Here is a 12,509-nt window from a genome sequence, read left to right as displayed (position 1 = left end):
TAACCACCTTGTTAGTCACTGTGACGTGTTAGCTGCATTAAAGCCTTTTAAACTCGATTATAAAGTTTGTGCACCTGTTTATTGATATGCGAATATATCACGGTGATATTAAAGTACTGTGTAATGTATTATTTATCACACTTAACTTAATAACTTGCACCTTAACTGTTTGTAACTGCCAGAGCCATGTTGAGTATGTGAAGCAACAGCGCCCTCTGCTGTGCGGGCGGCGTATTTACATCCAGGAAGTCACACACGCTAAACAACAGCGCTGCTTTGTCATTGGCTGCGTTCGGACACGTGACCAAAACAGAATGATGGCGGCCGCTGCTGCAGTCCGGTCGAGCATGGGTCTGACTTTGAGACTTTCTCGGGTTATACCGGACTGTAGCTCGTGTCCTCTGTCCCGGTCCAAGAGCTGCGTGAACGGCGCGGCTCCGCTACAGAGGAGCGGCTCTTTCGACAACTGCCGCACCATAAACCGACATTTACAGACCACCATAGGTGAGTGAGTGAGAGGGGCAGTTAGCTAGTAGCGTTAGCTTCAGGAGCAGAGGCTGCTCACACTGTTGGCACTGTTTGTTTACACTGAGTATTTTCAGTGGTTGTTGTTGTTGTTCGTAGTTAAATCTACGGCTACCGGCGTGGTTTAAATGTCAGGTGTTCGCGAAATATCATAGTAAAGAATAGAAACTTGTGTAACTTCACGTCAGAATTCCTGGATAAGATTGTGAAACTGTGCAACAAGTCAAACATATGCTCCACATCCCTCTGTTATCAGAAGGACGCGAACTTATCTCAACTCTGACTGTGATTGTTTTTCTTTAAGGACTTTATCACAGTGAGGAAGGAAGCTCCAATGCAGAGGAGCCAGAGGACGTGTAAGTGTGCACACAACACAACACAACACAACACAACATTAGTCTGTCTACACTCACTAACTGGTCACTTTATTATAAAGTACATCCTGTTCTGTTCAGACCTTGTGTTGACCAGTGTGGCCAGATCTCGCGAGAGAAACAAGTAACGGGGGCTGAATGAAAACAAGAGTTTTCTCTCTCAAAAAACTTCAGCACAATGACCACAAGAGGGACTCAGCTATTAATATACATTTAACATTATAAACAGATGTGATTTGAACATTTGCAAATCCATTTTAGGATGTTTTGGGGAAAAAATTTTGTCCAAAATTTGACAAAAACCTCATACTATACTATGTTGTTCAAAATTTCACAATTTTTGGATGAACATAATTTTGGACCAAAATTTTACCTTTTTTTAGGGAAAAAAATTTGGTTCAAAATTTGACAAAAACATCATACTATACTATGTCGTCCAAAATTTGACAATTTTTTGAGGAAAAAAAAATTGGTCCAAAATTTGACAAAAATGTCACACTACTATGTCGTCCAAAATTTGTCAATTTTTTGGAAAACATTTTTTTGACAAAAACGTCATACTATACTATGTCGTCCAAAATTTGACAATTTTTTGAGGAAAAAAAAAATTGGTCCAAAATTTGACAAAAATGTCACACTATACTATGTCGTCCAAAATTTGGCAATTTTTTTTGAAAAAAAAAATTGGTCCAAAATGTGACAAAAAAGTAATTCTGTACTAAGTCGTCCAAAATTTGGCAATTTTTTTTGAAAAAAAAAATTGGTCCAAAATGTGACAAAAAAGTCATTCTGTACTATGTCGTCCAAAATTTGACAATTTAAAAACAAACAAAAAATTGGTCCAAAATTTGACAAAAATGTCAGACTATACTATGACGTCCAAAATTTGACTGATTTTTTTTTAAGGAAAAAAAATTGGTCCAAAATGTCAGACTATACTATGTATAGTATATTTGACAATTTAAAAACAAAAAAAAATTTGGTCCAAAATGTCAGACTATACTATGTATAGTATATTTGTAAAATTAAAAAAAAAAATTGGTCCAAAATTTGACAAAAATGTCATACTATACTATGTCGTCCAAAATTTTACAATTTTTTGAGAAAAAATGTACCAGGCACATTATATACACAGTAAACCTCTGATAACACTGGGTTACAAAAAAGTTGTCTGAATAAGGACCATGTTGCAACACTAGCTGTCCGTCCAGTATTTCACACCTCCTTATTGACTGCTGTCATTTTTGCTTTTTTAGAGTAAATGTAGTGTACGTAGATCGCTCTGGCAAGAGGATTCCAGTCCAGGCCAAAGTGGGAGATAACATCTTGTATTTGGCACACAAGAATGGAATTGAATTGGAGGGTGAGTGTTTACGCATTTAAAGCTTTTAGCGTGATGGTTTTTACGGCAGTTAATGTGACCTAATTTGTTGTATTCAGGAGCCTGTGAAGCATCGTTAGCCTGCTCAACATGCCACGTCTATGTGGACTCTGACCATTTTGACAAACTGCCAGAACCTGAAGAAAGGTATGCTAAACTTTAACAAAACAAACAACTGTGTATGATAATTTACTGGTGAATATTAATAGAGATGTGGTCGATTAGGGAGGACGACATGCTGGACATGGCGCCCCTGCTTCAGGAGAACTCTCGGCTGGGTTGCCAGATCGTTCTCACTGCGGAGCTGGACGGCATTCAGCTCACCTTGCCCAAAGTCACCAGGAACTTCTACGTGGACGGCCATGTTCCCAAACCTCACTGACGAAGAGAGACGCGGGGCATGAACGACGACGACGGGTACTGGAGGAACAAAAACACACGAACGAAAGAAAGGGGGCGCTGTGAGCTGGACGCTGCTGTGCTGCTGGTTGAGTACGAGGTCAACCGCGGAGAGAAAAAAAAGGCAGCCGGGAGAGTGAAGTCTGTACGTAGCGGCGTCCACAGACGTCCGACTAACTCAACGATTCCACGTTTGACCGGTGGCGTGACGACAGGCCTGCATCAGACACTGAAGGTTAAATCATGTTTTATCTCGTAATGTATTTATTCATGTTCTCAGGCCAACGTTAGGACACGGGTCAGAGGTCAAAACGGAGGGTTTCAGTAAGACATTTCACGACCGTGTCACTCGTATAGCTGCTCTTAACACGACAACGATAAATGGAACATTCCTCGTTACCGCTCATATACGCACAAAATGATGTTTCTTTATCGTTTTTTTTTTTTTGGGGGTCTGTCCATCGCCTTCACGGACGTTGTATACGCAACATTTACTTTGATTAGATGCATCGGGTTACTTTGTAGATGTTGTTTAGCCTTAAGAAGTATATTCACTATTCTATTACTCTTAAAACCTCATTACTTACAAACCTCTAAAGGGTTTTTTTTTTTTCCTGTGCTTTGTACTAAAGCTCTTGTTTATGGAAGAACCAAAGTTCACCCGAAGCTTAAAGGGTCTTAAATCGAGACGGTTGAAATGGTGCATTCAATTCACAGCAAACATGAACGTGAATTATATCAGTGGTCAGATGAACTTTGTATTTTAACGCAGCACCTGCCAGGTGAGGATGATTTAACCTGATTGGTTTGATCTGGTTCAGGTGTGCTAGGGTCCAGATCAGGGTGGAAGTCTGTTTTACATGAGTTTAACCTCATGTTTTTTCCTTGTTTAACTCGTCTGTAAGTCCAGCGTACACACACACACACACACACACACGTGAGTGAATTATGTGCATTGTTTCTTTGGAAATACTCATGTTTAAGGTTGTGCAATAAAATGTGTTTTAAAAAGAGCACTTTTGTACACTTTTTCTACACCTGAACACACACACACACTCTTAGATAAGTAAACTATGAATTTATTCAGCTATTCGTGTGCATACTGTTCCAACTTGTGTAATATTCTCACTTGTGTTTATGTTTAAAATGAGTCCATACTCTATTTACTCCTGTAATGTCTGCAAAACAAAAAGAAAACACGTATTTTCAAAAGAGAAACAGCAACCAAATTTTAAATGTTTTAAAAAGAGCACTTTTGTACACTTTTTCAACCTGAACACAAACTTAGATAAGTAATCTATGAACTTATATCGATTAGAAAATTAAAATAAATGAACATATGTATGCAATTGCAATAATTCTACAGTAAAGTATCCATAACAATAAAATAATACAACTTTTCTGACAATTCTATATGCATTTTAGGTAAAACAGTCATTTCTAATAGAGAAATGTTTGTTAAATTAATTTTATACCAGTAATTTAAACATATACTCAATAATCTGAGGTAAAAGGGTGCAAATATGTGGAATTAACTTTTCTTTCTTGTTTCTGTGAATTCTTACAAGAGGTAGTAGAGGCAGATTTAGCCGTTTGGACTCATGTTGTCAATAAAGTTATGCTTCTATTGTTTGTCTGTGTCTATAAAATGAGGGAAAACTGCAAAATGCAAAAAGAACTAACACAAAATTAAAATAAATGAACATATATATGCAATTGCAATACTTTCACAGTAAAGTATCCATAAAAATAAACTTTTCTAACAATTCTATAGGCATTTTATGTAAAACAACAGGTAAAACAGTCAGTTCTAAGAGGAATGTTTGCTAAATGAATCACAACTCCATTTTAAAGCAGTAATTTAAACATAATACTCGAAAAATCTGAGGTAAAAGTGTGCAAATGTATTTAGTGACCCATAAAAAAGGCCTTTGACACAGCCTGTGCAAATACAAATATGTGGAATTAACTTTTCCTTCTTGTTGATTTAGCAGTTTGGACTCATGTTGTCAATAAAGTTCTGCTTCTATTGTTTGTGTCTATAAAATGAGGGAAAACTGCAAACATGACCAACACTGTCTGTGCATGATGATGCTGCTGCTGCTGCAGAAGTGAAAGTGTCTCTGAGTGTGAAACAGCACTTTTATGCAGCGTCAGGTGTAAATTAGCAAACTATTAACACCTGACGTGAAGTCAACCTGCTCCAAAACACGAGCGGACCATAGCAACCGATCGCTTTGAGAACAGAAACACGTCTCTGAGCCGGTGATCGATGCCTAAAATCGGATGGTGAGTGTGATCGATAACGCGGGTTAATGATCGGATGGTGAGTGTGATCGATAACACGGGTTAATAAACTCTCTGTGATCTGTTCATCCTCCTCAGGCCTAAATCATAAATACAGCCTGAGAGGCGATGACAGACATGACAACATGAGTGATCTGTGAACGTTAATCGATAGATTTATGCGATCGATTGAGTAAAAACGCACTGAATTAATATCAATCAGTCGCGGTTACAATGTTTCCACATCGTCAGATCTGTGCGTTTGAAGTTACCGCAACAGAAAAAACACATTCAGGCCTCAATTGTATGGAGACGTTTTAGAGTCACGTATAGACGGATTTAAAGGCTACATATTTATATTATATATGAAAATAAAAACCCTGTAATCTGCGTCTGCGCTCGCGACATTTAAACTTCAATCAAACTTCACTCAAACTTCAAAAGACGCCCGCGAATTTTTTTCCTCGAACGTCGTCGTCGTGTATTTCGTAAACTCTTTCAACTTCGCCGAAAATTACGCTTTTTCTTCCACTTTTTCCGGTAAGTTTTATAATTTACTTGGTTTTTTTAACGAGGCCGCTTCAACCAAACAATTACAAGCTTTTAAATGACAATTTAAGAAAAAAATTACAGCAATAATGTCGGTTTTTTGCTAATATGACATGGTTAAATTCATGTTGTCACAGCTTCATCATTGTGCTGTTAACATTGGCCCTAGCTTATCTGGTGCACTAGCTCATGTAGCTCAGTGACACTCATTGAATATTCTCACTTGTGTTTATGTTATGTTATTATATTTATACCTGTAATGTCTGCACAACAAAAAGAAAACATCTGTTTTCCAAAGAGAAACAGCAACCAAATGTCCTTCAGTGTGTGTTATTTGTTTGTGTTTGTGTGTTTGTTGTTATTCCTGTAACATGTTTTCAAGAGTTTGATGAATGAATATTAGTGAAAACACACACACGCATCATTTTGAAGTATTGTTTTGAATAGTTTGATCAGAGGCGGACAGAGTACACAGCTTCATTACTTGAGTAAAAGTACAACAGTCAGATGTCTACTTAAGTAAAAGTACTTGTTTTTAAAAGTACTTGTTTAAGAGTACAAGAGTACATTTTCTAAATATTGCATTACTACTGCCACAGTGCTTACATTTACCATGCTTCCGCAAGTTGGAAGGTGGATGTTTGTAGGCGGTGATAAAGTTTTGTTTTGGTAGAAACGGCAAACACTTGAAGCGAATACTATCATTTACTTGAGTAAAGTCTTGAGTACTCCCCAAAAATGATACTCGAGTAAAGTACAGAGCCCTCAAAATTGTACTTAAGTACTGTACTCAAGTAAATGTACTCAGCTCTGAGTTTGTTAAATGAATATTAGTGAAAATGCACACGTTTTTAGGCAAAGGCGAGAGGAATTTGCGTGTTTCTTTGTTTGTTTGTTGACATTGTCACTTCTGTAACACAAGTTATTATTTTGAACAGGTAAAGAAGACATTTTCAAGAGTTTGATCAATGAATATTAGTGAAAACACACACATTTTTAGTCAAAGGCTAGGGAAATTTGCGCAAATGTATTGAGTGAGTTCCCCCAGGTAAATGCTACTGATCTAAAGTGTGTTTGTTTGTTTGTTTGTTGACATTGTCATTTCTGTAACACGTGGTGCTATTTCGAACAGGTAAAATAGAGATTTCCAAGAGTTTTATCAATGAATATTAGTGAAAACACACACAAAATTTGAGCAAATGTATTCAGTGACAGCCCCAAGGTAAATGCAACTCATCTAAAGTGTGTTTTGTGTGTTTCTTTGTTTGTGTTTGTTGACATTGTCATTTCTGTAACAAAAGGTATTATTTTGAATAGGTAAAATAGACATTTCCAAGAGTTTGATCAATGATTAGTAGTGAAAACACACACATTTTCAGTCAAAGGCTAGATAAATGCGAGCAAATGCGTTGAGTGACAGCCCCCAGGTAAATGCTACTCATCTTAAGTGTGTTTGTTTGTTGACATTGTCATTTCTGTAACATGTGGTGCTATTTCGAACAGGTAAAATAGACATTTCCAAGAGTTTTATCAATGAATATTAGTGAAAACACACACAATATTTGAGCAAATATATTCAGTGACAGCCCCCAGGTAAATGCTACTCATCTAAAGTGTGTTTGTTTGTTGACGTTGTCATTTCTGTAACAAAAGGTATTATTTTGAATAGGTAAAATAGACATTTCCAAGAGTTTGATCAATGATTAGTAGTGAAAACACACACATTTTTAGTTAAAGGCTAGAGAAATGCGAGCAAATGTGTTGAGTGACTGTCCTCAGGTAAATGCTACTCATCTTAAGTGTGTTTGTTTGTTGACATTGTCAAATTCCTGTAACATGTGGTGCTATTTCGAACAGGTAAAATAGACATTTCCAAGAGTTTTATCAATGAATATTAGTGAAAACACACACAAAATTTGAGCAAATATATTCAGTGACAGCCCCCAGGTAAATGCTACTCATCTAAAGTGTGTTTGTTTGTTGACATTGTCATTTCTGTAACATGTGGTGCTATTTCGAACAGGTAAAATAGACATTTCCAAGAGTTTGATCAATGATTAGTAGTGAAAACACACAAGTTTTAAGTCAAAGGCCAGAGAAATTTGCACAAATGAAAAAAGTGACTGTCTTCAGGTAAATGCTACTGATCTAAAAGTGTGTTTCTTTCTTTGTTTGATGCAGAAAACATGAGCACGAAAGCTACTTTTATCCCAGGAAGCCACCAGAGCACCGTGGAACAAGACTCCCCACAATCTGCACTCTTCTACCTTTTCCAGGAGGTGTCGAGGCTGGCGTCTCCCGTCCACGGCGGCTTCGCGGACGCCAATTCCTCGCCCTCCAAATGGCTCGGCCGTGAGACGTCCGACCGGGGCGCGTTCATCGCTGAAAGAGAGGAAAGAGAGGACACGCGTTTATTTCAGACTTGTGTGTTGCCTTGTAATCGGGTAAACGCGATGAAGGAGGAGAGTTGCGGCGGCGGCGTGGCGTCGCCACTGACTGAGCCACATGTGGAATTCAACAGTCCCTGGAGAGTGCTGAGTCTCATCAACCTGCAGTGCGAGAGGCTCATGTACCGCGGCGACGTGGCGCCGTCCGAGTCGGGCGCGAGTCGGGCCAAGTCTTCGCCCGCCGCAGGAGAACGGGGGGTCGTTTTCGGGAGCGTTGAAAACGCGCTGAGACCGTCCGTTTATATCTGTCAGCGACAAGAAATCGCAGCCTCAGGAGGCGGTCGCCACAAACCGCAGTGGTTGGTGACGGAGTGTGAGCTGGGTCGTCTCGTTCAAACACAGCCCGGTGAACAAACCACAGACGCCGTGAAGGCAGATGCAGCAGCATCAGCAGCATCATCCTGTCGCCCTCGGCACAAAAGAGACACAACACACGGTTCATCACAAGCACGCGTGTCCGGTGAAGCCACAGATCCGTCGACGCCGACGCTAGACTGCAACGCTAACGTCGTAGCGACCGCACGGTTTACGCCGGTCGTTTCCGTCGAGGGGAAGCCCTCCCCGACCGAACGACCGAAGTCCACGAGCTGTCACGTAGCATCTGCCAATGTGCAACCAGAACTCAGGCCAGTGAAAAAGGAGGAGGAGGAGGAGGAGATAGCAGTAACGCCTCAGAGAACCAAAACCCAGAGGAAGCAACCTCACCCCCGCCGCAGCGTCGACGTCCACGACCCAGACGTCCGAGGCGTGACGTTCAGGATGGGCCCGGAGCTGGACGACAGCAGGGAGCACTGTCGGCTCCTGATAACGTCACAGTACAGGTACCGATCGACGAGATTCAGACGGCGGTGACGGCGTGCGTGAACTTACTTGAATCACATTTGTTGTCGTCGCAGCAAGGAGCTCTTCAAGAGCGCGAGAAGGCGTCGGCGGCCGAGGACGCGAGCGTCCCGCAAAACCTTTAAAACCAGCAGCTCGGAGGAGGAGAGCGACCCGGCGACCGCGGCGTCCAGTGAGTACCTGCACTCTCACGCTGACGCTTCAGACTCGGTGTTTCTCCAACCCTGGTCCTCAGGGAACTCTGCCCTGCCGTGTTTTACATGCTGCCCTGCTCCAAAAGCACCCGATTCAGATGAAACGTGACATTTTTGAAAAACATTTTTTGAACAAAAGTTGAAGCACAAAATGTTTTAAGATAATTTTGACAAAAGTTGAAACATTAAAAAAAAAAAAAAGTTGATAAAAGTTGAAACATTAATTTAAAAAAAAAAAATACATTGACAAAAGTTGAAACATTATTTTCAAGCACAGACCTATTTTAACACAGACCAATTAATCACTCGCGGGCCACATAAAATGACGTGGCGGGCCACATCTGGCCCCCGGGCCTTCAGTTTGACACGTGATTTAGAGTGTTCTATTAATATATTAATATATTTAAATGACAGGACAGTACCCCAGCCCTTGAGCAGGCAGGGATTTGACCCATCATAACATACATCGTAAAACATAAACACCCAGAAAACCGTTATCAAAATTCAACTTTTAACTTTCGAGTCGTGCTGCTCACAAACACAGACAGACAAGACACTCTGGCAACAATGTAACCTCCTCTGCAGTGGTAATGTAAACAACAACAACAACAACAACATTAGTTTGTTATTGAAATGAAAGTTTCGTGGGGATTGAAGTGCCATTTTCCTCCACTAGGGGGTGCCACCACGTCACTTAAATATGTGAATCACTGTGAATCATTTTTGGAAACAGCTGTGTAAACATTGTTACAAGCACTGCCATGAAGACTGCTATTAAATACAGATGACAGTTTAAATATGTATGTATGTATATATACTTATATATATATATATATATAAAAAATGTGAAATGTGTGCACCTTTTTATCTTGATTTAAAAAGGAATAACACAAATTCATTCTACATACATTCTAGTGAGAGAAAAACAAAATTCACATTAGCTTCACAGTCAACTTTAAAGTTGTTTACCTTTTTATAGATGAGGAAAATCTTCCCTCATCAGTGTTTGTAATCTGCAAATCCAAAGAAAATGCATGACCTCAAGTCATTCACAATGCTTCCTTAATCTGCATAATGATCTCTTTTGTTTATTTCTTATTTATTTTTGTTTGTGTTCCATCAGAGGGTAAAGTCTGTGCGTCCTGCTGCACCAGGAAAACTCCCATGTGGAGAGACGCAGAGGATGGAACGCCGCTCTGTAACGCATGTGGGATCAGGTATAAACTCATATTTATCTATGTTTCCATCCACTGGTGTTAAACTAATATTGGGCGTTGGTTCACTGAGATTATCAGTAGGTAGGATAACGTATAAGAGTCAAAGGTTATATTTATGTCCCATTCATGCGCTCATCTCCAGTAGATCTGACTATAGTTGACAGGAAAGAGCGTTAAAACATCTGCAAGTCATTCAAAAAGCTGCAGCTCCGGTTTGAACCAAAACAAAAAGATCAGAGCGCATAACTCCACTTTAAAGTCTTGACACTGGCTCCATGTCAGGTTTTAAGAATAGACTTTAAAGTTCTGCTAAACGGTTTCATGACATGTTAAAAGAAAAATACACCGACTCAGGTCAGATAGTCGAGCCCAGAGTTAAATCCAGGTTTAAAACACTGCTTTTCCCACATGCTTGTGATTTAACTGTGCATTTTTACATTTTAATGTGCTGCACTTTACATTCTTTTAATCATTTTAGAGTCATATTTTATGCTATATTTTAGTCTTTTTAAGTGTTATTTAGGATTTTTCAGACAGATAATGACGCGCAACTTATAGGCGCCATATGTAAGAATGTTGCCAAAAACGGGTTACTGCATTCAAATTTTCAAAACACCGAGGTCTTTTAGGTTTCGTTTTTCTGACGAAACTGGCAACCCGTGGTCGCTCGGCAGCAGAGACGCTACTGACTGCAATGATTGGTAGACGGCGGTAGGTGGCGCCACATAACGCCAAAACATGATTTCAAAACATAAACACGATTTGCAGTCTGCAAGATGTTTTTTTTAATGCAAATATTTTGATTTTATGGCCAGTTGCTTTAGATTTATTTACATAATGCACCTTTAACAGTAGAAAAGTAAATAAAAACTAAACTCAGGCTTTCTTTTTAAAAGAGGAATGAAAAACTAAGGTTTTAAGATTAAATTAAACAAAGAAAAGGAGTTTAATCACCTGTATCTGCATGTGTGTGTGTTTAATAAGGTATAAGAAGTACAGAGTGCGCTGCGTCAACTGCTGGCACATCCCCAGGAAAGACGGCAACTCCAACTCCTGCTGCCTCAAGTGTGGGAACTCGGTGAGGAAAACGCATCACAACGGCAACAAACACTGAGCAAAGATTGGTTTTTAAATAATAACAATAATAATAATAATAATAAAAAAAAACAAGACTATATACTCCTATACGTTCCTGTTGTGTGTGTTTTCTGTGCTCTCGAGTTCACTTCTGCAAATGTGAGGGCAAAACACTTGTATTTTGATGACTTGTACTGACTCGGGGGTGTCAGAAGTCGTTCACTTCAGCCCTATGTTTGCTCCAAAAATAGCAAAAATAAATAAATATGACCGACAAAAAAAATACACAAAAGTTTGTAAGTTTGTAACCAAAGTGCGACGATAACAACGATGCACATCGCGGTGGAACGTGAAGTCGTAATTGTTGACAGTTTTCATGTAAACGTGTTTCCGTGTGTGTGTGTGTGTGTGTGTGTTATTAACTGCTCAGTCATTCGCTTCCCTTGACCGTGACGAATATCTAGTTACAAACAAGTTCAAATTAATTTATTTATTCTTGTTTGTTTGTTTGTTTTTGCCTTGTTGCTGTGCTTAAATTGTGCACTGATTTTTCTAGCATGTGTGTGTTTGCATTGGTTTTGGTTTGTATTAAATTCAGTATCAAACTGTTTTTTTCCTGTCTCTTTTTTTAATGTGTGTGTAGAGTCAATAATAATAATAATCAAATAGTTTCAGGTAGGTTTGCTTACATACAGCGTGGTGTTACATTAAACTACAGTGAAGTAATTGTTGGTTAATGAGACTTCCCACAGTTTCCTGAGCCCACCCTGCAGTCATGACCTGGGTGGCCTCTCACACACACACGCGCACACACACTGATACAGTGCAGCTTTTATTTCAAAATGCATCGCGTCTTATTTGAAACTGCTCGAGACAGAAAAAGTGTAAACATGCTGCGATGAAGCGAATGAGCCGTGCGTCAGAAAACAACATAAAAGACAACAGTCTTTAAACGTTAATGCGCTCGTTTCACTTTCAGATTTAAGACTTTCACCTGCTGTGGTCGACTTTAAAATAATAAACGTGTGAGGGAATGTAAATTAGAAACATGCCTCAGTGTCTCAGTGAGATTACTGAAAGTATACATTAAATGGACTTAAATAAACGTTCCTATGACTTTTCTGTGGTTGTTTCTTTTTTTACTTATAAATACTAGTATTAAAGTTAAAGTCTAATCCCCGTCTCAACATCTTAGGGACTTATTATTGATTGATTGATTG

The 12,509-nt window shown here is 39.3% G+C and overlaps 1 protein-coding gene across 1 annotated transcript; it reads left to right on the top strand.

Annotated features, from left to right (window-relative positions):
- Positions 1-314: 314 nt before the first annotated feature.
- Positions 315-2,805, top strand: fdx2 (ferredoxin 2; the record flags this gene model as incomplete). Its single annotated transcript, XM_083909196.1, has 5 exons — positions 315-504; positions 830-881; positions 2,156-2,262; positions 2,340-2,427; positions 2,506-2,805. The coding sequence occupies 5 exons, from the start codon at positions 315-317 to the stop codon at positions 2,660-2,662; spliced, it is 594 nt and encodes a 197-aa protein (XP_083765322.1). The 3' UTR covers positions 2,663-2,805.
- Between the last annotated feature and the right edge of the window lie 9,704 nt (positions 2,806-12,509).

The sequence above is a fragment of the Microchirus variegatus genome (assembly GCF_963457635.1).
Source record: "Microchirus variegatus genome assembly, chromosome: 23".
In the NCBI taxonomy this organism is placed as follows: Eukaryota; Metazoa; Chordata; class Actinopteri; order Pleuronectiformes; family Soleidae; genus Microchirus; species Microchirus variegatus.
This window is presented reverse-complemented; position numbering and strand designations above follow the sequence as displayed.